Source organism: Chrysochloris asiatica, unplaced genomic scaffold (assembly GCF_000296735.1).
Source record: "Chrysochloris asiatica unplaced genomic scaffold, ChrAsi1.0 scaffold00010, whole genome shotgun sequence".
In the NCBI taxonomy this organism is placed as follows: domain Eukaryota; kingdom Metazoa; phylum Chordata; class Mammalia; order Afrosoricida; family Chrysochloridae; genus Chrysochloris; species Chrysochloris asiatica.
This window is the reverse complement of record NW_006408528.1, coordinates 37,085,849-37,113,068: the sequence shown is the minus strand read 5'-3', so window position 1 is coordinate 37,113,068 and position 27,220 is coordinate 37,085,849. Positions and strand designations below refer to the sequence as shown.

Below are 27,220 nucleotides of genomic sequence, written 5' to 3'. Positions count from 1 at the left end.
TGTGTGTGTGTGCAACATGTACCTTCGTCATAATCGTTTCTCAACTTCCTGAAATACATTCTTTAAAAACATTTCTTTTGGAAAAAAAGGTGTGGGTTATAAACTCGGTTTTAATTGCTCTGAAAATATGTCTTTGCTTTTTCTATCTTTGTTTCCTTCAGTTAGGTGTATAATTGAGAATTATAGTTACTGGTGCTCAGCAGTTTGCTGTGTTTGACAGGTTTGGTAACAGAGTAATTGTTTTTCTTGTTTATAGCGTCTGTTCTTTTTCTTTGGCTGCATTTTACGTTCGATCTCTTTGCTATATTATAGGGAGTGCCAACCACATCTCAGCCCTTCAAAAGAGGACTCTTTTCCTTCTACTGATTAAGAATAATTCAGTTGAAGCAGAGTTTCCATACCAGCAAAGGTTTATTATAGGAAGGAGACTTGCAAGCAGAAATGGGGAGGGCTTAACTCAACTTTTAATAGGCCTCCTATCCCCCCTCCCCCCAACATACACACACATCTCCTGGAACAAAGGCTTGCTGGACTTTTAAAGGTTTCGGATAGGGAAAAGACATCTTGTTTATTCATAGGGATAGACCATGATTTCTGGGAAATGGCCTCTTTAGGAGGGTCTTTGCAAATTGGGTTTGCAAGCAGCATTTCCTCAAGATGGATTCCACCACAAAGGCTTCTGTCTGGTAGGAGCAGGAGGGATGTTGAGCATGCCTCGGGATTCTAATTCAGACTCCTCCCAGGGACTAGCATTCTCCTTTGCCTCAGTGGAAGGTTTGTCCCCTAAAGTTATGCCTAGGGCACTAGGCAAACCAGTGTGACCTGTCAAATACCTCACAAGGAAGAAAAAGACAGAACTTTGGTGGGGGGCCTTTCTTAATGGACAGCCCCACAGTGTCTGGAGTTTTGATGCTTGGTCTTTCTTAATGACATGCCCCAGGATGTATTGCTCACCTGTGGCCCTGGACCTAATCTGTGCATCTGTACAATTGCCTAAGGAAGGAGTCCTGGTGTGGCGCTGCAGGATAATGCACTGGACAAGAAGGTCGGTTAGAACCGCAAAGTCAGCAATTCAGGGCCCTCTTTCCCCTTGTCTCAGTTATCTTATTCTGTTACTGGGTTGGATAGCTCTTTATCCTTGTGCTTTCTGAATAAGAAATTCTGGACAATTTCAGTTATTAGTTCTTCTAATAGTGCCTCTGCCCCATTTTCTCACTTCAAGAGCCCAATGGTGTAGTAGTCTGGAAAGTAGTGGCTGGGTTAGACTTTAAGGCTTTCTGCTCCTGGGAAAGATTTAAAGGCTGTGCAGGGTTACTGTGAGTCTGAACCAACTCCATAGGTGCACTTAACAGCACCACCACCAACAACTATAGTTTTCAACTCTCCTTTCATCATTTCAATCTTTTTATCTTTCTGTGATTTAGCCCTAAAATGAAATTCGTAATTTTATTAGTTGAACATGTTTTTGCCATGTGTTTTATTTTTCCTCCCATTCATGCTTTAATATCTCTTCCTCTATTGACTTGACATCTCAATGTCAAGAAAACAAAAATCCACTGGACCAGTCAACAACATTCTTATCAACTGAGAAAAGATTGAAGTTGTCAAGGACTTCATTCTTCTTGGATCAACTATCAACACTCAAGGAAGCAGCAGTCAAGAGATCAGATGACATACTAAATTAGGCAAATCTGCTGCACAGGAACTTTTTAAAGTGTTGAAGAGCAAAGATGTCAGCTTGAGGACTAAGGTGTGCCTGACCCAAGCCATGGTATTTTCAATAACCTTATATGCATGTGAAAGCTGGATAGTGAATGAGGAAGATCGTAGAAGAATTGATGCCTTTGAATTATGGTGTTGGAGGAGAATACTAAAAGTGCCATGGGCTGTCAAAAGAACCAATAGATCTGTTTTGGAAGAAGTACAGCCAGAGTGTTCCTTAGAGGCCAAGATGGCCAAACTTTGCCTCTCATACTTTGGACATTATTGTCAGGAGGGAACAGTCGCTGGAGAAGAATATCATGTTTGGTAAGATGGGGAGGGTCAGAGAAAAAGGGAAAGACCACCCACGAGATGGATTGGCCAGGTGGCAGCATCGATGGACTCAAGTGTGGCAACAGTAGTGAGGTTGGCCCAGGATCGGGCACTGTTTCGTTCTGCTATGCATAAGGTCACTATGAGTCGGTGTAGACTCCATGGAACAGAACAACACAACAATACAGATATACACGTTTTATCCATTCATCAGTTAATGGACATTTGGTTTGTTTGTACTTTGGGGCTATTATGAATAAATAATATTGCTATGAATTTTCTTGTACACATTTTTGTTTTCTTTTGAGCTTTTGAAAGTGAATTTATTCTGAGCATTTTATTCTTTATGATGCTGATGCAATTGGAAATGTTTTCTTAATTTCATTTGGCTGATTCTTTTGGGCAGAGTTGCATCGTATGGGCGTACCATAACTTATCATAGATATTTTTTAATGAGTCCCCTATCAGTGGGCATTCAGGTTTAATATACTGCTATTTACAGACAGTATGCAAGTTTTTGTAGGATGAATTCCAGTAAAAGATATGCTGAGCCTAAGGGTATTTAGATAATTTAGAATCATCTGTCAGTTTTTAAATGTATATACCACGTTTATAATTTTACTGCTTATTTTAAAACTTCTAGTAGAGAGCTATATATCAAAGTGTTCCAAATTTTGTTGTTAGTTTTATTACTTATTAAAAATAATGATGTGCTGGGAGAGGTTCTTGTTGCTAAAAAAAAAAATTGCTTAGAGCTGTATTATCCAGTAAAGATGTATGTAAAGATGGCAGTGTTCTTTGTCGGCACTTACAGTGCTGCGGCCATTTGGTCACACCAAATGGAGCTAGAGTCGCTAAAGAACTGAGTGGGCGTTTTTCTTCGTTTAAATACATTTTGCTAGGGCCTACTGTATTACACAGCACAGGTCTTTTGAGGGATTTCATTGATTTCTTTTATTGGTTCTATCCTACCCTGGAGGGTAAAAGTTTGATTGTACCTAAGTTTTGTTAATTTGTCTTAGTTTTGTATTTGTCGATGCCTGTAGATGAAAACATATGCAGAAGCCTTGACCAGAGTTACATGAGGCAGTCATTAGTGGGTTCATCAATAACCAAAAAATAAAAAATAAAACCTTTGTCATCAAGTTCAATTTTGACTTATTTCATAGGATAAAGTAGAACTGTCCCATAGGGTTCCCAAAGTAGTAAATCTTTAAGGAAACAGATTGTCACACATGTCTCCTGTGGAGCAACTGGTAGGTTCGAACTGCCAACCTTTTGGTTATCAATAGAGCGCTTAATGACTGCACCACTGGGGCTCCTTGGTCAATGTGATGGTGACTGTGTGCTGTGGAGTCAGTTCAGACTCACAGCGACCCTATACAGGGTTTCCGAGACTGTAAATTTTTACAGGAGCAGAAAACCTCAAATTTCTCCCCAGGAGTGGCTGGTAGATTTGAACTGCTGACCTTGCAATTAGCAGCTCAGCTGATAATCCACTATCCTATCGGATCTCAGTGTGTTGTTGTTGTTGCTAAGTGCTGTGCAGTCAGTTCTGATTCATAGTTACCCTGTACATGGTTTCCAATGAACAGCTGGTGGGTTTGAACTCTGACCTTGTGGTTTGCAGTCCAGTGCCGATCCACAGTTCCACACCAGAAGTCAGAGCTCAGTATAGGCCTCAACAAATGGTTTGTTTTTTTGTGGCAGTATATTCTGCACCCAGAGTCCTGGTATGGTGCTGTAGGATTAGCATTAGACTGCTAACCACAATGTTGGCAATTCAAACCCACCAGCTACTCCTCAGAAACCCTGTGTAGGGTTGTGCTGAGTCTGAATCAATTCAGCATTTAACAACTCTGGAACCATTGACTTCATATAGAGCTTTTAGATACAAAAGCATAAGGATTCCCTAAGTTTGCTGTTTCCTACACGTATGTCTTGTCTTTAGGATGAGCGCAGGACTGCAAGGTTGGTTTGAACCTCAAGATCAGCAATTCAAACTCACCAGCTGCTCCTCTGAAACCCGCCCTATACAAGGTCACGATGAGTCAGAACCGACTCGATGGCACTTAACAACAAGTCTTATCCTAATTCAAAATAGACTGGTATCATGAGGCTTTTCTATGCACAGACGTTCGTGATCCTAATATGGTCATTGACTGTAACTCATGAGCTAGAAGTCTGGGCTCATTTAGTGTCTTGATTGACTTTGGACATTGATTCTGAACTGGGCGCTGTATTCCTGTGTTTCTCCTTGGCACTTTCACCTGCTTAGAGGAATTGAACTATGAGCCGCATGCCTCAAACCTTTCCTTTTTAGTTATAGATTTTGTGTACCAACCAATCTACTGTATTGCCAAACTGCTACATGTCCCACTTGTTCCTCAAACTCAGATGAGTTACAACAGAAGTTATTTTTCTCTAAACTCTCTTCCTTCTGTAGTCTTTATCCACATGAAAGCAAAAGGTAACAAACATTCTCATAACCAAAAGAACAATAAGGACACCTGTAGCCGTGCAGTGAAATCCCACCTTACTAACCCTATAGGACGGAGTAGAACTGCCCCACAGGGTTTCTAAGGCTGTAATCTTTATGGAGGGACTCCTGGTGTGGAGTTGTAGCAAACCACAAGGTCAGCAGCTGTAACTCACCAGCCACTTCTTGGAAACCGTGTTATACAAGCCTACTGTGAATCGGAAGCAACTTGACAACACTGAGCAGCAACAACAACGTTTAGAAGAAGACTGCCACATCTTTTTCTCTTGGATTTGAACCACCTACCTTACAGTTAGCAGCTGGCCAGTTAATCACTGCACAGCCAAACAACCAGGGCTCTTTAACATTCTCAAACTGCCAGAAATCTATGAGACAAATACCTGCCTCCTCGGAAACTCTGTACAGGGTTGCTGTGAATCAGAACCAACTCAGTGTCACTTAACAACCAGCATATGAATTAGGAGTCCTGGAATGGCACTGTAGGATAGTGTCCAGTGTTCAAGCACTAGACCGCAAGCTTGGTTTGAATTTCAAGATCAACAGTTCAAACTCATCAGTTGCTCCTCGGGAACCCTAAATAACATTGCTATGAGTCGGAACTGACTTGATGGCACTTAACAACAAAAACACATGAATGAAGAGTTTTGGGTTCATGTTTTATCGTCTCTTCCCTGGCTTTACTTGTGTCCTTTGTTGTTAAGTGTTTCATGCCATTGAGTTGGTTCTGACTCACGGTAACCCTGTATAGGATTTCCAAACTGATGGTTTGAGCCACTGACTTTGAAGTTATTAGCATTCCAATGCTTATCCTACAGTGCCACACCAGGTAACCTTTAGTAAGAATTATATCTCAACATAAAATACTTATTGTTCCTCGTAAGCAACATCATGATAAATGGAGAAAAGATTGTCAATGATTTCATTTTCTTTGGATCCACAATCAACACTCATAGAAGCATCAGTGAAGAAATCATACAACATATTGCATTGGGCAAATCTGCTGCAAAAGATTTCTTTAAAGTGGTTAAAGAACAAAGATGTCACTTTGAAAACTAAGATGTGCCTGATCCAACCCATGACATTTTCAATTGTTTCATCTGCATGCGAAAGCTGAACGATGAATAAGGAAAACTGAAAAATTACTGCCTTTAAATTATGGTGTTCGTGAAGAATATTGAAATTACTGTGGACTGCTAGAAGAACAAATAAATCTGTTTTAGAAAAATTAATAGCCACAGTGCTCCTTAGAAGTGAGGCCAGATTGTAGAAGTAGTGCCTGGAGACGGGCATCATGCTTGGTAAGTTAGAGCGTCGGTAAGGTCGAAGATTCTCAGCCAGATGGGTTGGCACAATGGCTGCTGGGAGGGTGGTCCAGCAAGAGGCAGTGTTTCTTCTGCTGTGCTCAGGGTCACTCTTAGTCGGAACTGACCTGATGGCACCTAACAGCAACAACAGCCATTCCACAGATTGATAATGGTCCTTGCGGAAAGTAAATCTTTGGTTTTTAAATTTTGTTTCAGTGGCTCATCATTGCATCAGGGATAGAGCCCCAACTACTCCCTAGAGTTGTGACTTTTCCCAGTTGAGACCTGACCAGTGCCTAACCTCTTGTCTGTCTCCAGACATACCAGGCTATTTTAGACCTCTGCACTGGGCCTTGGACCTCCCCTACTCTCTGATCAGTCTGTTACAGCTTAGCTCCAGAATGCACTTGTTTCTGATCCAGCCTTCTGCCATTTACGCTTGCATAATTGTACCCTGAGCAGTTGTTTATGTTTTTCTCCTTTTCCGAGACTGAAAAGTGATTGACTTTTGAGAAACAAAATAAAAACGAAACCCACTGCCACTAAGTTGATTCTTACTCTTGTTGACTCGATGAACTTGATGAACAATAGAATGAAACACCACCCACACAATGGCTGTGTTCCAGCTCACTGCTGCTGCCACTGTGTCAGTCCATCTCTTTGTCATTGACCATCCACTTTACCAAACATGATGTCCTTCTCCAGGGATTCATCCTTCCTGACAGCATGTCCAAAGTATGATCGATGATGTTTTGTATCCTCACATCTAAGGAGCACTTCAGCAATATTTCAAGAAAGATTTGATCCTTGTCCATGGTATTTTCAATATTCTTTGCCAACACCATAATTCAGATGCCTTGATTCTGCTCCCGTCTTTCTTATTCATTGCCCAACTTTCGCATGCATATGATGTGATTAAAAATGGAATGGCTTGAGTCAGGTGAACATTAGTCCTCAAAGTGACATCTTGCTCTTCAGTGTTTTAAAGAGATCTTCTGCAGCAGATTTAACTAATGCAATAGCATCTTTTGATTTCTTGAGTGTTGATGGTGGATCCAAGCAAAATGAAGTCTTTGACAACTTCAGTCTTTTCTCCATTTACCATGATATTATTTATTGGTCCATTTGTGAGGATTTTTGTTTCTTTATATTGAGGTACAGTCAGTACTGAAGGCTATAATCTTTCATTTTCATCAGTGGATACTGCAAGTACTCTTCACTTCCAGCAAGCTAGGTTGTGTCATCTGCATATTACAAGTTGTTAATGAGTCTTTCCTCTAATCGTGATGCCACATTCTTCATATAATCCAGTTTCTCAGATTATTTGCTCAGCATCCATGTTGAATAAATTTGGTGAAAGGATACAACGTTGCTGCACACCTTTCCTGATTTTAAACCATTCAGTATTCCCTTGTTCTGTTTGAACAACTGCCTCTTTATCTATGTACAGGTACCTCATGAGCACAATGTAGTGTTCTGGATTATCCATTCTTCGTAATGTTATCCATGGTTTGTTATGAGCCACACAGTTAAATGCCTTTGCATAGTCAATAAAGCACAAGTAAACATTTTTCTGGTATTTCTTTTTTTAGCCAAGATCAGTTTGACTCTGAGTTATTTGTGGACTCATTGGATGTCATTTTTATATATGTTTGGATGCTTTAATTTTTCTCTCAATTTTCTTTCTCCACTTATCTAATAAAAACATTTTTTTTAAAAACCAGGGTCCCACAAGTGTTTTATAGCATACCAATAGTATTAGTACCACAAAAAGAGTGTTGTTGTTAAGTGTCGTCGAGTTGATTCCGACCCATAGTGACCCTGTGTAGGGTTTCCAAGGAGCAGCTGGTGAGCTTGAATCACTGATATTGCAGTTCAAACAACTATGCAGTCTGGCGCATTAACCCACAGCACCACACAAAGACTCTTCATATATGTGAATATGTTAATAATCAAGCAGTGAAATCTTTCAAACAGTAACTCGGTTGTCATTTAACACACAGATTAACTAAGAACCAGATTTGATTGATCAATATCTTTGCTGTTGTTAAGTGCTGTCACGTGCTGTCGAGTCATTTTCCACTCAGAGTGACCCTGTATTGGGTTTCCGAGGAGCATCTGGTGAGTCTCAACTGCTGACTTTGTGATTTGCAGTCCCAAAAAAGAAAGCACTTTACTATTTTGGAGCAATTTTACATTTACAGAAAAATGCAGCCAAAGTGCCTAGAGTTCCTATATATCTATCCTTCAGGGCTTTGAACCAGTTTGTTCTGGTCTAGCCCCCTGCTGAGAGTTTGAGGTCCCACCAGACAGACTACAAGAGGATCTCCCTTTGAACAAGACGCTCAGAGTTACCTCATATCATCGTGTGATACTGCATATCTGGGTGGGGAGAAAAATTCTCAACAGAGGCTCAAATCAGAATGAACTGATGTGAGGCCTTGGAGGCTACACAGCATCTCTATGTACTTGTTACTCAGTTTTTCTGTAAATTTGCTTGAGGGAGTCTTGGTGTGTCTCAGTAGAATAAGCACTGGACTACCAAATGTAAGGTCAGCGGTTCAAAACCACCAGCTTGGAAACCTTATACAGGGTCACTGTGAGTTTGTACTTAATAACAACAAAACTGCTTAAAAATAATTCAGTCCATTTTTTTAAAAAAAGTTACTGAAGATATCAGTAACTTTTGAAGACTGGTGGAATGCATTGGTTACCAGGAACTCAAGGTGTCAGCTGAGGCTCTTCAGCTGGCTGTGGACTGCTCTCCATTTGTAGAGGACCTTCAGGTCATTGATTAAGACAGAGCAGCTTCAGAAGTTCATGGGAAAATGGGATGAAACAATAATGGAAGTTTCCCACAAACTTTCTGAAGCCCTCTGATGTGTACTTAGTGAGCAGTTACAACATGTGAACGCTTGCTTTCTTTCAGGTAAGGTGGAGTATGCCTCTCTGATTTCTTCTTCTGTCACAGCCAGAAAAAACCTCTCTGGTTCTAAAGGACTCACTTGATTAGGTCAGGCCCACCCAGTAAAGGTCTCCCTTTCCCTCTATAACAGAATGTAATTGTTGGAGTTAAATCTCCTCATGATAACAGTCCAGCCATACTTAGGGAAGGTCATTATATAAGGGTGAGGATCTTTTGAGCTCATTGTAGAATTTTGCTTACCAGAGCAGAGATTGCATGTTTAGGTTTGATTTAGTTAAACTTTAGGATTTCTCAGGGATGCATGGAATCATTATGGCTTTCCTACCTTAGCTGTGTGACCTTGCCTATCATTGAAGCTCCTTTAAATAAACTATTTTGAGGGAAAGTATGTATTGATGGATTCTGTCCTTAAGTAAAAGCATCACAGTGCACGTTTCTTGGACTAACAGCTTTTGCCAAGAGAGCAGGAGGGTCATAGAGAAGTGGACCAGAGCGAAAAAGAAAGGAAATTTGGCTTGATGTGAGCTCACTTGGAGAAAATTCACGAAGAACACTTGAATGCTTTGGTTTAAGATTAATTGAATTACATTTCTGAAATCATGTCAGGTGTCATCTAGACTGGTAACAAAAAAGATGCTGCTTTTTCTGCTGAATGCATACTTGTTCTTTTCTGCTCACAAGAAAGATACTGTAGCCGTGGGAGAAAACCGGAACTCCCATCTGGTTGTCATGGCAATTCAGAGCAGCTGATGCATGCATATGCTCGAGCCAAACAGCTCTTCCTCCTCCTTCTGATAAATAAATTTAGTAAGAACTATATATAAAATTAAATTTTAAATAAGAAAGTAATTTTACTATAATGTTTCAATTTAAAAAAATTAAATGCATTTTTATTATGGCCCTATTTGAAGTAAGGATTAGAATAAACACGATTTGCATTTTATGAAGGGCCAAATAGTGTTCTTTGTGGAAAAGTTGGCGTTTTGCTTTCTAAAGTTTTTATTCAGGTTGTTGAAATGATACATTGTATTGATGTTATGGGAGAAGATGTTTTTAATTTAGTGCTTTGGGTAAAGCTTGGGCAATTAGAGGCAATCTCAGTCTACTTTTCAAGAGCTTCATACTGCTGTTCACTGTGTAAGAGCTTGACTTACATGTAAATGTGGACGTTCATAATACTTCTTGGAAGCATATACTTTCTAAATGTATATCGTTGTGCACTAAAAGATATCCTATAGTTGTATAGATTTTTCTTTTTTGTAAGCAGCTATTTGATATAATTTATATGCCATGCAGCTCCATGTATTTTACTGTATTCATAGGCTGTGCAACCATCACCACAATGTGAGAAGAAAAATTTCATCCTCCTTAAAATAAACACTGTACCTGTTAGTAATCAAATCTCCATTTCCTTCTTTTCCTCCCTAAACCCTAAACCCCCAAAATAATAGTACTGAAACCCCTGTACAGGGTCGCTATGAGTTGGAACCGACTCTGTGGTACATAACCACCACCACCACCAGCAACAGCTGTTATCGATACTAACAAGCTTTTAATGAGTGATTCTGGGGACCTATTCTTACTGTATCTGTGAGGAGAGGCATTCTGATTGTTAAATAAAGGACACCAAATCTTTTGATTAGTTGAGGGCTTGCCCCTGTCCTTTTATTATCTCTGTGGGGTGTTACTGAGATATGGCTCTGTACATCATGAGCTACTCTTTCTTTTCAATTACATTTTATAACATTGGCAGGACTTTAGAAATACTGAAACTCTGAGAGAAAAGATGCCTGCAAGAATGTTTCTTGGGTAGTAACAAAAGTTTAAAGTGTAACAAGTTTTATTTTTCCCATGTTAAGACACTCTCAAATGTGTCCATAATGTAAGATTTATTTCTAATAGAACTTTTCTTTACACTATTTCAGGCCAGAGCCTCAACAGAAAGCTCCCTTAGTTCCTCCACCACCACCACCGCCACCGCCACCACCTCTGCCAGACCCCACACCCCCAGAGCCTGAGGAGGAGATCCTGGGATCAGACGATGAAGAGCAAGAGGACCCCGCTGACTACTGCAAAGGTGAGGGGCTGAGCCTGGCACTGTGGTGCTTGTCTTTGCCACGGCATTACCCAGTGATTTATTGGGGGAGTTGATGATGTCATCCGCTTGGTCTTTATTAAATTAGCCTCCTTGTGCCAATCTCAGTTTGAATTCTTAGATCACTTAATATAGACTGATAAGCAGAAAATAAAAGCAAAAAGGAGCTCAGAGGGAGGAAAATGTACCAAGTAGAAATTATATACATATTTACATACATATCCTAGGTACTTTCGAAAGAATTTAAATCTTTTGGCAGAATTAAAAGTAGCTTAAAACAGGGCAGTTAAGGATAAAACACAATAAGCCATTAAGAAGAGCTTAGAGAATAGAAGGTCCCAGGCTCATGAGAGGAGCTAATGATAACTGTTGTACACTTACTTGGATTCAAGTTTTCTGGCCGTTGAGACTGAAGGGGAAATGTTCCATTCTCTATATAGCACTGAATTACATATTGTTCATTGTTTGTGGAAAGAAAGTGTGCAAATTTGCTAAACAGAGACAGACTTTTTCCTGGGATTGTACTCAGTGAGTTGGACACTCTGGGTCCTGCCTTTGGTGACATAGAGAAGATTATGTGTCCAGCCATTATTTCACAGAAGACATAGGAACTGTTCAAGTAGAATGTTCTTATATTGTTGCTTTGTAAAGCCCAAAATCATATATTAAGTTTTAACTCCCTAACGTGCAAGTGTGTTATATGAGCTGTGTTGAGGTATTCCAGAACACTTAATTGTGCTCATGAGGAATCTGTACATAGACCAGGAGGCAATTGCATTAGAACATAGCAAGGGGATACTGAACGGTTTAAAATCAGGAAAGGTGTACACCAGAGTTGTATTCTTTTACTGTACTTATTCAATCTGTGTGTGAGCTGGAGGGGATTATAATCATTGTAATGAAACAAAGTATATGATTTGTTGACTGTAAAACTGATGATCTACCCTGTAAACTTTCACTCAATTCACAATAAAAATGTTTGAAAAAAAAAAATGTGTATGTGAGCAAATGATCTGAGAAGCTGGATTTTATATTAAGAAGGTGCCAACAGCATAGGAGGAAGACTCGTTAACAACCTGCGATATGCAGATGATACAGCCTTACTTGCTGAAAGCAAAGATGACTTAAAATACTTACTGATGAACATCAAAGATCACAGCCTTTGGTATGGGTTGCACCTCAATGTAAAGAAAACAGAAATAAATCCTCACAACTGGACCAATAACATCATGATAAATGGAAAAAAACTGGAGTTGTCAAGACAAAACTTCATTTTGCTTATACCCATTATGAACACGTCTGGAAGCAGCATTCAAGAATTCAAATGGCATACTGCGTTAGGCAAATTTTCTTCACTATGCCAACTAACCACCGCTTGTCTGTCAGTTTCAAATCTGTGTGGTGGCTTGTATGTTGCTGTGATGCTGGAAGCTATGCCACTGGTATTTTAAATACCTGCAGGGTCACCCATGGTGGACAGGTTTCAGCTGAGCTTCCAGACTAACACATTTCTGAATGTTTAGTCACTGAAAACTTTATGATTAGGCAAATCTGTAGCACAAGAGCTCTTAAAAGTGTTCAAGAGCAAAGATGTTAGTTTAAGGACTAAGGTGTGCCTAACCCAAATATGTGAAAGTTGGACGAAGAAGAATCGAAACATTTGATTTTTGGTATTGAAGGAGGCTATTAAAGTACCATGGAATCCTGGTGTGGCGCTGTAGGATAAGCACTGGACTGCTAACCACAGGTTGATGGTTCAGATTCACCAGCTGCTCCTTGGAATCTTATACAGGTCGTCATGAGTTGGAATTGAGTCAGCAGCTGTTAACAACAACAACAATGGACTGCCAGAAGAACACACAAGTCTGTGTTGGGAGAAGTACATCCAGAATGCTCCTTTAAAGCCAAGTTAGCGAGACTTCATTTCTTAAAACTTCAGACATGTTACCAGGAGGGACCAGTCTCTGGAGTCATGCTTGGTGAAATGGAGGGCCAGCAAACAAGAGGAAGACCCCACTGAGGGGGATTGACACTGTGGCCGCAGCAGTGGGCTCAGGTATAACAACAGTTGTGAGGATGGCTCTGGACTGGGCAGTGTTTCCTTCTGTTGTGCAGAGGGTGGCTGTGAGTTGAAACCGATTTAATGTCACTTAGCAACAGGATTAGAACAGTGGCCTTGATGATTTTTTCCCAGTAAGAACAGAAATCTGGGTTTTGGAGAACCAGTTGAGAGTAAGTTCCTGGTTCACCACTGTGTATTTTAGAGTGCTTACTTGCAATCAAGCATGTTCTTCAGTTTAAATGGAACACTGACACCAACATTGGAAAGTTAGCATTGATGTTACTATCATTTAATCCTCAGGCTCTGTTCAGGTTTGTGAATTATCCAGTTATGTTCTGCACATGAAAGACTCCATTGTCTCTAAAACCGGTTTCCCTTGAGTTGGTTCTGGCTCATACTGACCCTGTGGGACAGAGTAGAACTTTCCCTCAAGGCTGTAGTCTGGAACAACTGATGGGTAATAACCTTTTGGTCTAGACCAGTTGCTCAGTTTTGTTACGTTTTTTAAACTTTCAGGACTTTAACATGGTTGAAAATTACATTATAGCTATTTTCTGTAATCACTCTGAGTTTGGAATATTGCTTAAAGGATGCTGTTTTTTCTCATTGCGTTTCCGCCAGGTGGGAAATAATTTTGATTTATATCATCACAGTTGATACTGGTCACTTGTTGAAGATGATGTGTGCCAGTCTTCTTCACTGTAACGTTGCTCTTTTTTCCCTTGGTGTTTTGTGGAACTCTGGTGTCAATGCAAATAGATTATTCAAACCCAGTAGCCTCTCTGAGGAGAAAGATGAGCCTGTCTTCTCCCACGAGGATGTATTGTCTCTGAAACCCTGTGGGTTTCAAAGCTGGAGTCTACTCAATGGCAGTGATTTGTTTTTTTGGGGGGGGTCACTGTAGGAAAGTGTAGCCTCTCACTTGTTGTTTCGTAAACAATTAGAGATAAGATGTTTGCTTTCCCTCCATACAAAGGGAATAATACAAGGGGCCTCCAAAAATTGTTGGAAATGAAGTTAAAACATAATGGAATTTTTTCAAAAACATTTTGAGGTGCCCTTGTATGTTCTTCGTAGAAACCACAGGTAGATTGGGGGCGGAGAGGAAGTCACTTGGGTCCTGTTACCCGGCAGCAGCAGAGCTTTCCTTCACTTGAACTTCTCACCATTCATGGCCAACAGCATTTGTTACCTTGTTACCAAGTCTACTCTTATTCCAAATTGGTGAACCCCCAGCCATTTTATTGAAAAGGCCACTGGTGTGTTACTGTAGGGAAAGCACTGGACTGCTAACCTCAAGAGCAGTGGTTCAAACCCACCAACTGCACCTCGGAATTCCTATACAGGCTTGCTATAAAATCAGAAGGTACTCAAGGGCACTTAACAGTACGGCTAAAGTGGTGTTAATAGCTCCTGTAAAAAAAAAAAATGTGTATTGAATTGGCCTGTTCTCCTCCTGCATGTATCTTCCTATCTAAGGTTCTGTGAGAATGAATGGGAAGAGTCAGGCATATTGCTTGATACATTGTTGCTTAACAAATCCCGTGTTCTGTGCTGTGTGAGTTCCCACCTGCACTTGGGTGCTGTAGCCATTTCTGCAGGTCTCTGCATTGTTTTCCCTCCTCACTGTGGTGACCTGTGCCCCTTGCTCTGGAAAGATGCACGCATTCAACACGGTTTCCTTTCTTGTGAGCCCTGCTCAGTTGACTGGTGCCAGAATTGACGTAGCAAGCTGTACAGTTGTCTTAGACTTCTACTTCCAGACCCCGGGAAAGATGAGGGTCAGCCTGTAAACACATACTCCCAGGAGGCCCTGGTGATTTGAACATAATATTTTTATGTCTTGGCAAAACCTCTTGTCTTAGGGAGATTTTCTTGTTCCACAAAGGGGTTTCAAAGTGTGACCATTCAAAGCACGCATTAGAATCAGTAGGGGTGAGTGCCACATACATAGGCTGGGTTAGATTCCTAGAAAGTAAGACCTGAGACTCCATGTATTTTGCAGATTCAGCTTGTGCCTTTTCTGTACACAATGTCTGAAGCAGATATGATTCCTTTAAAAACTCGAAAGTCATGACTAAGGGAAGAAACCCTTCACTTCATGCTGTGTGTGACTGACATACAGTGCAAGGGATTGTAGCTCTGAGCTACATGCATCCCAGCGTCATTCAGAGCTGTGTAGCATGGGCCCGCTCCAAGTAGGGAGGCAGGAACGGTACTCTGCCCTGTTGGGTGGTACTCCTGACGGGCTCCTCATGGAAGACATTTTTGTAGCTCTCGTTAATCACCTTGAGACACGTTAGCACTTTGCGGTTTTATCACTTGTATTATTTCTGCAGACATCAATTTCAACACAGTTGTGGTCTCAACGTGGCACTGAAAAACACATAATGTCATTTCCTTAGAATGGTCTTCTCTGAACCTCTACTCATTGGTAGTAGAAGGTTCAAATGAAAAGCAATCTGGGAGCACATGTAGAAGAATGAATAAGAGGAGAAGAAAGTTGTCCGTGAAGAAAATGAAAACTTCACATGGAAATTAAAAAAAAGAAAAAAGACAAAAAACCGGAACCAAATAGGATAGATAATGAACCTCTATGATGTGGTCACACTATCTCTGACCACCTACCCCCTCTCCTTTTTAAGAAAGATGTTTACTCTAAAAGGGCTTTACCAAAATGTCAACAGTATGGTGTGAGGTTGGGCTCTAGGTGTATTTCTCTACAACTTTTATGTAGTTGTTGCAGCACCATTTGTTGTTAATGACATTTATTTCCACATTCCGTTAACTTGTCACCTTTGTGGAAACTCTGTTTGGTCTTTTCTTTTACATTCCGCTATTGGTCTGACCTTGCCCAAATACCACTCAATCTTGATTACTGTTGCTTTATATACAATGAGTCTTGATATCGAGTAGTTGAACTCTCCAACTTTTGTACTACTCTTTCAAGATAGTTAATGACTTTCTAGACCTTTACATGTACGTATAAGTTTGGAGTCTGCTTATAAATAAAAATTTAGACATGTCTTAACAGTATTTAATTTTCCAAATAGTAAGCATGATATGTACATCTGTTTATTTACATCTTTAAAATTCTTCCACCAGTGTTTTCTAGTTTTGAATGTGAATATCTTGCTCATATTGTTTTCCTTTTGTGCATGTTTAGATACTGTTATAAGTGGGAAATTTGTTTATGGAATATACTTGATACTTAAGTATTGACCATGTTCCCTGATACTATGCTAAATTTGCTTATTAATTGTACGAGGTGGGGGTTTTTTTGGTCTTGTTTTATTTTTGTAGTTTTCTTTAGATTTTCTACATGCACTATCATTTCATCTGCAGATAATTTTCTTATTCCTTTCTGCCTTTCTTCCTTATCTTTTTTGCTTCCTTGTTATGTGTACAAGGTTGAATCAAAGTGACAGAATTATTTCTGATTTTACAGTGGGGAGAGTATATAAAGCAGTTTTATGTATAAAATAAAAATAAATTGGATTTCATATAAATTAATATATATATTGTTCATTAAAGACATTCTGAAAATAATTTAAAATACAGACCTCTGACAGAGAACATGAGTTGAAGAGAACTTGAAGAAACCTCTGTGGTTGTAGAGAAACATTTTAGGTATTGATTAGTCAGATACCGGAAATTACACATGTAAGATCTTTGCATTTCACTGTGTGTAAGTTTTACCTCAGTTTAAATAAAATGTTCCTCTAATAGTGCTTGGATTGTAGAATTTCCTTTTTTTTTTTCTCCCCCCTCCTCTTTGTCTTGTGCTTTGTTTTCTGACTTGAGAAAGAACTGCTTTGCAAATGGGAAAAAAACCCACTGAAAACTAATGGTGGGGTATGATAGTGGTGTTGAACAGACAGGTTGGGGTAGGGGAGAGAAAGCTAAAGAAGAAAGTACACAAGTAAACAACATCTTTAAAATCTGGCAACTGAAAATGGAGGACAAAGGTGAAAACCATTTCCAAGTTTAGAATCCTGGAAGAACCCGGAGAAGACAGGTGTTTTTTGAGCATCATTTGATTTTTAACGGACATTGTGAATCATGAAAGTGTCATTTCTCTGGCAGGTATTTGGTTATTGAAAAGCTCAGACCCTAACGTGTAGTCCATCTTAAAGAAATGAACAGGAACTTACAGCTGGCCTTCAGTGTTCTACGTTGAATTATCCTACAGCAACACTATGACCCCCTTTGTTGTTGTTGTTGTTAAGTGCCATCAAATGGGTTCGGACTCATAGAGTTTCCAAGGAGTGGCTGGTGAACTTGAAATAAAAAGTGTATAAATTGTTGAATGGAAAACTAATTAGCTCTATAGAATTTCACCCAAACCACAATCAATCATAAAGTGTTATAATGCAAAGATGCAGTTTTGAGAACAAAGGTGACTTGACCCAAGCCCCAGGGTATTTTGAATTCCGTCATATGCATGTGAAAGCTTAACAATGAATAAGGAAGATCAAAGAACTGACAGGTATAAACTTTTTATTTCAAGTTCATCAGCCACTCCTCGGAAACTCTATGAGTCCGAACCCATTTGATGGGTTCCTAGTGTTGCTGTAGGATAATTCAACGTAGAGCACTGAAGGCCAGCTGTAAGTTCCTGTTCATTTCTTCAAGATGGACTACACGTTAGGGTCTGAGCTTTTCAATAACCAAATACCTGCCAGAGAAATGACACTTTCATGATTTACAATGTCCGTTAAAAATCAAATGATGCTCAAAAAACACCTGTCTTCTCCCGGTTCTTCCAGGATTCTAAACTTGGAAATGGTTTTTACCTTTGTGCTCCATTTTCAGTTGCTAGATTTTAAAGATGTTGTTTGCAAAAAGTATTAAATGCATCTTGAACTGCCATAAGACCTAACAGATCTGTCTTGGCAGAAGTATAGCTAGAATGCCCCTTAGATGTGAGGATGGAGAGACTTTGTCTCATGTACTTTGGACATGTTATATCAGGTGGGACCAGTCCTTGGAGAAGAACAATGTCCTTGTTAAAATAAAGGGTAAACAAAAGAGAGGAGGATCCTAAAGAGGAGATGAATTGACAGATTGGCTGCAACAATAGGCTTGTACATAGCAACATAGACCCCAGGCAGTATTTTGTTCTGCTGTTCATAGGATGACTATGAATCAGAACCTCCTTGATGGCAGTAACATAGCAACACCTCAGCGACCTAACTGAACTCTATGTACCTTTATTCCAGCTTGTTTTGTCTTTGCCCCATTTTTTTTTTCTCTAATTTTGTATCTTCTGGTGTGATTTTATAAACTGCTTCATTTTCTTATTGAAAAGAACTAGACTTGACACTTTTCAGAGAAACAGAAGCAGGCAGAAATGTGAATTTGAGACTCAGAAGAGAGTAAAAGCAAGTATTACAGATCTGATAGATACCAGATAATATCAGCAGTAATAAGTAGACAGGGGTGGTGGAGAGACACAGACAAAGTCATTCTGCTCAATGTCAAACCCTTGAGAAATGTGATGGAATAGAAGAGGAGAAAGAAAGGGAAGAGAAAAACAGTAGAGAGGAATGTGAGTATTCAAGAGTATGTGTTCTGCTTGACTTGGAACAACAGGCTGAGGGACGGAGGCTAACAGATACCTCAATCAGAATGAGACAATCATAACATTCGTTTGTGTCACTCTTTTCCTGTTCTCTTGCTGTAGTAGATGGAAGTCATGTTTAAGTTGTTAAGTTCTGTCAAGTCGGTACCAACTCATAGCAACCCTGTATAGGGTTTCTGAGGAGCAGCTAGTCTGGTGAGTTTGAACCACCGACCTTGTGGTTTGCAATCCAGTGCATACCCTGCACCAGGAAATCATACTTGTTACCATTCTCAGTGTCCGTGGTCCTTGTCTCCACTTGCCCACTCCCTGAATAATCTGTCATTGGGATCTGGGAGTTCCCAGAGAAGAACACTGCAGGAAAGGACTTGGCCAGTATTGTCATGTTATGTCTGTTAACGATTGTCCTCCTCCTCGCTCCTCCTGGTGCCCAACATGAATGTACTGTTGTCTGTCCCACTCGGGGCTATCCCTGATGGACTCAGTACTAGCACGGAATTGTCTGGTATAGGAGTTGTGAGAAAGACCTGTCTCCTCAGTGTCCAGCCTGGCCACTGTCCAGAAATGTTCTGGCCTCCAGCACTGGTCCCTGGAGCCTGCTCTAGAGATATCCCCCAGCATGAGGTAATGGCTTCCCTTATACACACTCTGTGCTCCATTCGACCTTATACCCCAGCCCCCAGTAGGGTCGCTGGATCGTACTGGTTTTTTTTTTTCTCCTCTGGGCAAACATAGAAAGATTCTTGCAAATCAGTTCTTGCACATTAGTTCTTTGGGACTACCCACCAATTCCATTGACAGGCCATGTTTACTTCCTGTTTGGGGTCTGAGTTACAGTTCTACAAAACATTTGCCAACAACCTGGTTATGGAACAAATTTTGGAGTAATCCCACTCATCCTCTTCCTTATTTCTTCCTGACTTGGGGCTATTATAAAAACAGATTGCATTCTTAGTGTGCCTCTTAGCACTGATACCTAATTAGGTTGTGGTGGTTTGTCTGTTTTAAGTGCATTCCATTCCTGAAATGGAAAAGAGTGAATAAAGGTAAATTGAAAAGGTTTAGGTTCTGTGATAACTAGGAAGCAATCATTGAAAACCTACCTCTTTTTCCCTCATATTTAAAACAATTTGTGATCTGATTTACTTCCTAAGATTCACTCTTGGAGTCCTGGTGTGGCACTGTGGGTTAATACGCTGAACTACAAGGTCAGTTTGAACCTCAGAGTCAGTGGTTCAGGCTCACCAGCTGCTCCTCAGAAACCCTATACAGGGTCGCTATGAGTCGGAACCGTCTCGGTGGCACTTAACAATAACAGCAGCAGCAGAGTTCACTCTTTGGAAGTATACAATCCAGGGGCTGTTAGCATATTCACGAGAGTTACACAGTCAGTACGCACTCAGTCCCCACGCCCCACCATCCAGTCCTTGCCCAAATGAATTCTCTTTCTCTCTCTCACTGATTTCTATTCTGGATACTTCATAGAAATAGAATCATACAGTAGGTGACCTTTTTGCATCGGGCTTCATTCACCTAGCATAATGTTTTCAAGATTCTTTCATATTAGCATGCATCTGAATTTCATTAAAATAATTTTTTATTATAGCTAAATAATTCCATTGTCTCTGTCCACATTTTGTTTATCCATTCATTAGTTTAGATTAATTTTGTATTGTGTCCACCTTTTGGCTAATATGAATAATGTTGTCATGAATTCAAGTTTATGATTAATGTTTGAGGAAATGCCAGACTGTTTCCAAAGCAGCTACATCATTTTCAATTCCCACCAGCAGTGTATGAGAATTTTGATTTCCTCATGTCCTTGTTAGCACTTGTTATTCTCTCTTCTTTTATTGTAGCCATTCTGGTGGATACAAGCTAGTATCTCATTGTGATTCTGCTTGTGGTTTCTCAGTTGATTAGTGATGTTGAGCATCCTTTCGTGTGCTCGTTGGCCATTTGGGGATCTTGTTTAGAATTGTAGAGTGTGCACCTGCACACACGTTCTTCCTGAGTTGTGGTTCATGTCAGCACATATTTTTCTATTTATGAGCATATATGAGAAGTTTTTCTCAAATCTTAGTACTTGGGAAAACTGAGCTGCTCGTCTCTCTCTAATTTACTTTATTTTTTCCATAAATACTAGCATGCATATGTATATAGTGTGCATAGTGCACATAGGAAACTAGATTGGCAAAAAAAACCCAACCAAACATACAAAGCATGTGCTATTTGCATAAAGTAGGGTTTTATTCATCGTTTTAACGCTGTTGGCCTACATCCCATACCATCTTCACATACACGTTTTCCCTGTTAGCCATGGACATTGTGAAGTACCGTGTGAATTGAGGGTCACACCAGCAATTGTGACCTCTACTATGCATGCTTGTACCTATTTATTTGAACCTGGACTTGTATGAAGAATATATATTCCTTTCCTATTGTTTAAATATTATCATAAAACTGATAAGTGGTAAAGTTTTACTTTGTTGATTATATTTCCTTTGTCAGTTTTGGTTGTTTTCTAAATCTGCTGTGCCCTTTCATACCTAATTTTATACTAATTAAAAAGTTTTACCTGATTTTTTTAGCCTACTCAACTCTTTTTACCACCATACCCCTCCCCCTCACATGCACTGTGAACCGTCAAACCTGAATACTTCCAGGCCTGAGATCTCATGAGCTGTCCAGACCAAACTTTTGACCTAAGACAATAGTAATTTTGTCTTATTGGTACTACACTGAATGTGTGGTGATGGTCTTTCCAAAACTAGTAGGAAGAATGCTTTCAAGAAGAAAGGATTCAGTGATAACATTCAATGTAGCCATAGTTTGAGAAACACAAAAGCTGAGAAAGGGCCAGTGAACTACTTGTGTGTGTGTTTGTGTGTGTGTGGTGGTAGGGGGGGGGGTGAAGTGTCCCTAGCGGCTCATTCATTGATACCAGTGATGGGTCATAGAGGTGTCAAGGGGAGAATATATTAGATGAGTCAGTTCTATAGTGAAATTTAGTAATTATATAAATAGAAGAGCAGAAATTATCGGGACGTGGGGTCAAAGCTGGCAAGAGAAAGTTGTTTTTATAATGGGAGGCCTGAGCATATTGTTGTTGTTAAGTGCCATCGAGTTAGTTCTGATTTCTTGTGACCCTGTATAGGCTTTCCAAGGAGTGGTTGGTGGATTTGAACTGCCAACCTTGTGGTTAGCAATCTAGTTCTTAACCCTACATCACCATACCAGGACCTCATATTTGTATGTGGTGGTGGTTGTATGCCGTGTAGTTGGTTCCAACTCATAGTAACCCTGTATAGGGTTTCTGAGGCTGTAAATCTTTATGGGAGCAGAAAGTCTCATCTTTCTCCCCTGGAACATCTGGTAGTTTCGAACTGCTGACCGTGAGATTAGCAGCACAACTCATAATCACTACGCTACCAGAGCTCATATGTATATTGTTGTTGTTGTTATGTGCCGTGGAGTCGGTTCCGACTCATAGCGACCCTGTATGGGGTTTCCTAGGCTATAAATCTTTACGGGAGCAGAAAGTCTCATCTTTCTCCCGCGGAATGGCTAGTAGTTTCGAACTGCTGACTTTAAGGTTTGCAGCCCCATTTGTAACCACTATGCTACCATAGCTCCTTCATATTTGTATTTAGAGGAGAAAAATTCTGAGGCGAGGCTGAAAGACCAGCAAGGAAGCAAACAGACGAGGAATTTTTGTAGGTAGAGGGCTAATCTTGTTAAGATTGAGGGCCCATCTTTTCTTGCAGACCAGTGGATTTTGAAGAACAAATCTGAAATATCTTGCTGTAATTAACAAAATACTACCTTGGCTATTACTATTGAACAACAAAGTAATCCCATTAAGGAATGTTCCTGCAAGGGAAGTGGCTCCAAACCCACTTTTAAATATCCTGTTTCTAATTCTGACAGTTCAGCTGTCAGAGTTGCATGAAGTACTCAAGAAATTTTGGCATCTGAACTCTTAGACACAAGATGGAATTAAGCTCCGCTGGGCTGGCATTCTGGTGGAGCGCTGGACCACAAGGTCAGTTTGAACCATAAGGTTGGCATTTCAAACTCATCAGAAGCTCCTCTGAAACCCTATACAGGGTCACTATGAGTTGGAACCAACTTGACGGCATTTAGCACCAACAGGCAGGCATCATGGAGCTCTGGTAGGGTAGTGTATTTCAAGGTGGGCTGCTTACTACAAGGTCAAAAGTTTGAATCTACCAGACGCTCCTTGGGAGAAAGAGGAGGCTTTCTGCTCCTTATCATTTTACAGTGTCGGAAGCACTATACATACAGGGTCACTATGAGTGGGAACCGACTCAGTGGCTAACCACCAGGTTGAAGTCATTCCACGCTCAACAGTCCCACCTAGTCTTACCGATCCTGTAGCCACCCTACCACGTTCACGAAGAGCCCATTTCTTGATGGTAGAACAGGGGGTTCTAGAAGAACAGGTGGCCTGGAGATACCATTATGGCACCTCTTTGGAGAATGTAATCTGTGAAAAAAACACCACAAAAAAACTCTTTCATCAAAGGGATACTTAAGACTCCCAAAATATGTATATTTATGTTGATTTTTGGTACTGTAATTTACAAACACTTTTCCTAGGACATAAATTCATTTTGATATTATTTTCATCTTACATATATTATAATTTGTAGTAAATTAAACTGTGTCCTCCCCAGAAGAGAAAGTCAAGTATTAAACGCTTGACTTCCAAATAGGATCTTATTTGGAAATATGGTCTTTATGATGTAGTTAGGATCCAGAGATGAGATCATCCTAGTTTTAAGAGTGGTGGTGGTGGTAATGTGCCATAGAGTTGGTTCCGACTTATAGTGACCCTGTACAAGGTTTCTGAGGCTGTAAATCTTTATGGGAGCAGAAAGCCTCATCTTTCTCTGGTGGAACAGCTGCTGACCGTGAGTTTAGCAGCCCGATTTGTAACCACTATGCTATCAGAGAGTTGGGGCACCTAAATCCAGTGGCTGGTGTCCTTGTAAGTGAAAGGAGAAGGGGGTTTGAGACATAGAAACCCATTTGAAGCTAGAAGAAGAGATTAATGTTTTGTTGACATGAGCTGATGAACTCCAGGAATCCCAGAAGCTGGAGGAGGTGAGGAAGGGTTTTTCTGTAAAACAACTTAAAGGAAATGTGGCTCTGCTGATGCCTAGGTTTTGGACTTCTGACCTCTAGACTGTTGTTTAAACTTATCCAGTAATTTGTTAACATCAGACCTAGGAAATTAATACAAGCCCTACACCTAAGTCCACTAATTCTGTCTAAATTGCTGTATTCATTGTCTAACATATGCACAGGTTGACGCATGATTTAGGCTTTCTGAAGATGATTAAACTAGAAAGCATTAATTTTTCTTGTATTATAAAACTAGGTGGGGCTTTATAGGAATCTCAAAATCAGTTTTATTTCTACATATATCAAAGACTTTTGCTTACTCATTTGTAGTCATTTGTTCTGAAAACCTTTGTTTTCATTAAAAATATTTTTCTTTAGAATTGAGACTCTGGATTACTCATAAAATATTATGCTTTGTTCCTGGACATGTCTGTAGTTGTACAGTTGCGTCAGGCACTGCGGTGTGACGCACCCCGCTCTCTCATGAGTGGTGGAGCCTGCAAATAGCAATCGTCTTGACTCCTTCAAGGAACTTAATCTTTCAGTTGGTTACATTTTAGTGTCTGGTGTATGTGACTTTGAATTTAGTCTCAAAAACCAAGGCTACTTTCTAAGTTCTTTTTATTGCCAAAGATTTTTATAACTAAAGGAATCATTTTTAGCTACTTAAAAAAAAAGCAAAACAAAAACAAAACTCAATCTTTCTCATTGAATCAATGGGATTATGATTTTTAAAGTGTACTTTGATCCAGTTAAAGACTTTCTCGTAACAATAATTCAATAATATGTCCCAATTATATTTTAGATATATTGTTGAGAACATAATTACAAACCAGGAAGTGAGGCCATAAAGTCTTTAAGGACATGTAAAAGATGTCCAAATTCATATACTGAAGCTCACGTTCTTTACTGTGAAGAGGAGGGGGTCTCTCTTCAGGATCTCATTTAATGCCTATTCTTTCTTTCCCCACAAAGCAAAGAGGAATAAGAAAGAAAACCAAAAACCGCCAGCAGAAAGTGCCACTAAATACTGTAGGCTGAGCTTGCTTGATGTGATGAAAAATGTCTAGGCAAATGTACTTATCAGATGAATTATCAGGGGGAAAAGATGTTGTTAAGCTCTTGCACATGGCAACACTTTAGACCAAAAGACAATAGTAATGCATGCAACATGCTTACAGGAAATGTGAGCCAAAGGTTTTATATCCAGCCAAACTGACCTTCAGCTTAAAAGCTTTACATGTCAGTTGTTACATGCATACAGAAACCCAAAAAATATTGTCCTCATGAGCCCAATAAGTATGTAAGAAATTGAGCTTCATACAACCAAAATCAGTGATGAGACGTAGACAGTAGAACTAATATTAATATAAGTGCCCATACCTTAAACTGGGGAAGCCTGGCCCAGTTCTTTTGTCTCATTCCAAGGGACAGAGAAACAAACCTCTCTCACCTGTTCTCTTGCTCTGTCATTTGTTTTGGGCACTGTAACGGCCTGGTGTGGTGCTGCAGGATAAGCACTGAACTGTCAAGTTTAAACTATAAAGTTGATTGTTCAAATTCACCAGCTGCTCCTTGGAAGTCCTACATAGGGTCACTGTGCATTTGGAAACAACTTTATGGCACTTAACAACAACAACAACAGCATCATGATCCAAATATGATATGTGAGGTGCTGAAGATACTGTCTTTAAGGAAAACCCTATCCCTGTTCTCAGTTTGTAATCTCCTGGGAAAGACAAATGAGAAAATGACTTATTGAAGTGCACCACAACCACCATCAGAGAACCCAACTGGGGACACGTCCTCAACCAGGAAAATCGGGGTGTGCAACTAGTAGGTTTGAACCACCAACCTTGCAAGTCCAGCACATTATCCCACAGCAACGCACCAGGACTCCTGGCCTGCAGAATAAGTAGCTGTTATTTGCCTCAATGCGTTATATAACTTACTTGATTGAGGCATATTACAAGTAAATAAAGCAAACCAGTTGCTATAGAGTGGACTCCATAGTCACGCGTGGTACTGCCATGTATGAGAGACTAGCACTGTGCTCTGTAAGTAGAGCTGTGCTTCATAGGGGGTTTCAGTGTTTAGTTTTTAGAAGCTGATCAACTTCCAGCCTTTCATTTTGGCAACCATGTGAATCAAACCTTTGCACCACCCAGGGGCTACTTACAAATACCCAATAAATAAAAATATGGAAATAAACACTAAAAGAGTAGAAATAATATAGAGCCAGTTAAGGTTATTGCATAAAGTTGTATTGATAGGATCTCTGCAATTTGAGAGAATCTTGCAAATTTGGCTCTGGGTTTCTTTGTCATCAAAGGAAGGAAGGAAATGCAATGGCTCTAAGAACAACAGTTTTAATAAGATAAAACAAGCTAGTTGCCTTAAAGAAGACTTTTTGCACAGGCATCAAAGATAAATTTATCAAGAGTCATTTAACCCAGTGTCTTCGTGTTGATTTGGACTCACAGTGACCCTATCAGACAGAGTAGAGCTGCTCCATGGGGTCTCCCAGGCTGTAATCCTTGTAGAAAGGAGCTCTGGTAGCATATAGTGGTTACAAATCGGGCTGCGAACCGCAAGGTCAGCAGTTCAAAACTACCAGCTGTTCCACAGGAGAAAGATGAGGCGTTCTGCTCCCATAAAGATTTACAGCCTCGGAAACCCTGTGCAGGGTCGCTATGAGTCAGAACTGATTCCACACCACATAACAACAGTCCTTGTAGAAATAAACTCACATATTTCTCCCAAAGTAGCTGGTGTGTTCACATTGCCAACGTTTATGTTAGCAGCCAAACGCTATAACCTCTGTCACGCTACTCTACTTCAGTTTTATGGATGCTGGCAGAAACACGAAATTTCCGGATCAGGGACAGGACTTTATTACTCAATGTTCCTCTTGCCCCACATCCAACACGGGTGATGTGGAGGCAGGCCCAGGTGGAGGCTGTGTGCACAGTAGGTTCATATCAAACCGAGGAACTCTGAGCTTAGGGAACCCCAGTCTTTTATGAGGGCCTGCAAGCAAATCCACCCAATCTCTGCTCCAGAGAAAGATGCTACTCCATTCTCCCAGGTGGTTCTTGTAGAAACCTTTGAGATCATCTGCAACAAAGGCCATCTGCGTTTCTGTTGGTAAGATGTGCAGAAATGCCAGTGACCCGTGCAGAATTGTCTCCCAACAAGTTTTTTTTTTTTTTGGGGGGGGGGGGGGGTCCTGGTGTGATGCTGTAGGATAATGCACTAAACCTCAAGCTCGGTGTGAACCACGAGGTCAGTAGTTCAAACCTACCATCTGCTCCTCGGAAACCCTATACTGGGTCGCTATGATTTGGAACCGACTTGATGGCTTTTAAAAACTGCATGAAGATTTGGGCAAGTAGTAAGTGCCCTTAAAGTAAATATAGTAAGTACAAAAGGTAATATGTATCACCTGATGCTCCTGGTACCCTGGTGGAGCAACAGTTAAGCATTAATTGAAAGGTTAGTACTTCAAACCCACCAAACGGCTCCATGGGAGAAAGACTTGGTGATTTGCTTCCCTAAAAGATT

At 40.2% G+C, this 27,220-nt stretch overlaps 1 protein-coding gene across 2 annotated transcripts in view; it reads left to right on the top strand.

The window, feature by feature from the left end:
• SRPK2 (SRSF protein kinase 2) overlaps positions 1-27,220 on the top strand; it is a 304,605-nt gene that overhangs the window by 206,349 nt on the left and 71,036 nt on the right. For both annotated transcript variants that reach the window (XM_006834377.1, XM_006834378.1), the window contains one exon: positions 10,690-10,841. In XM_006834377.1, coding sequence (XP_006834440.1) covers positions 10,690-10,841 — 152 coding nt within the window. The remainder of the gene's footprint in view (positions 1-10,689; positions 10,842-27,220) is intronic.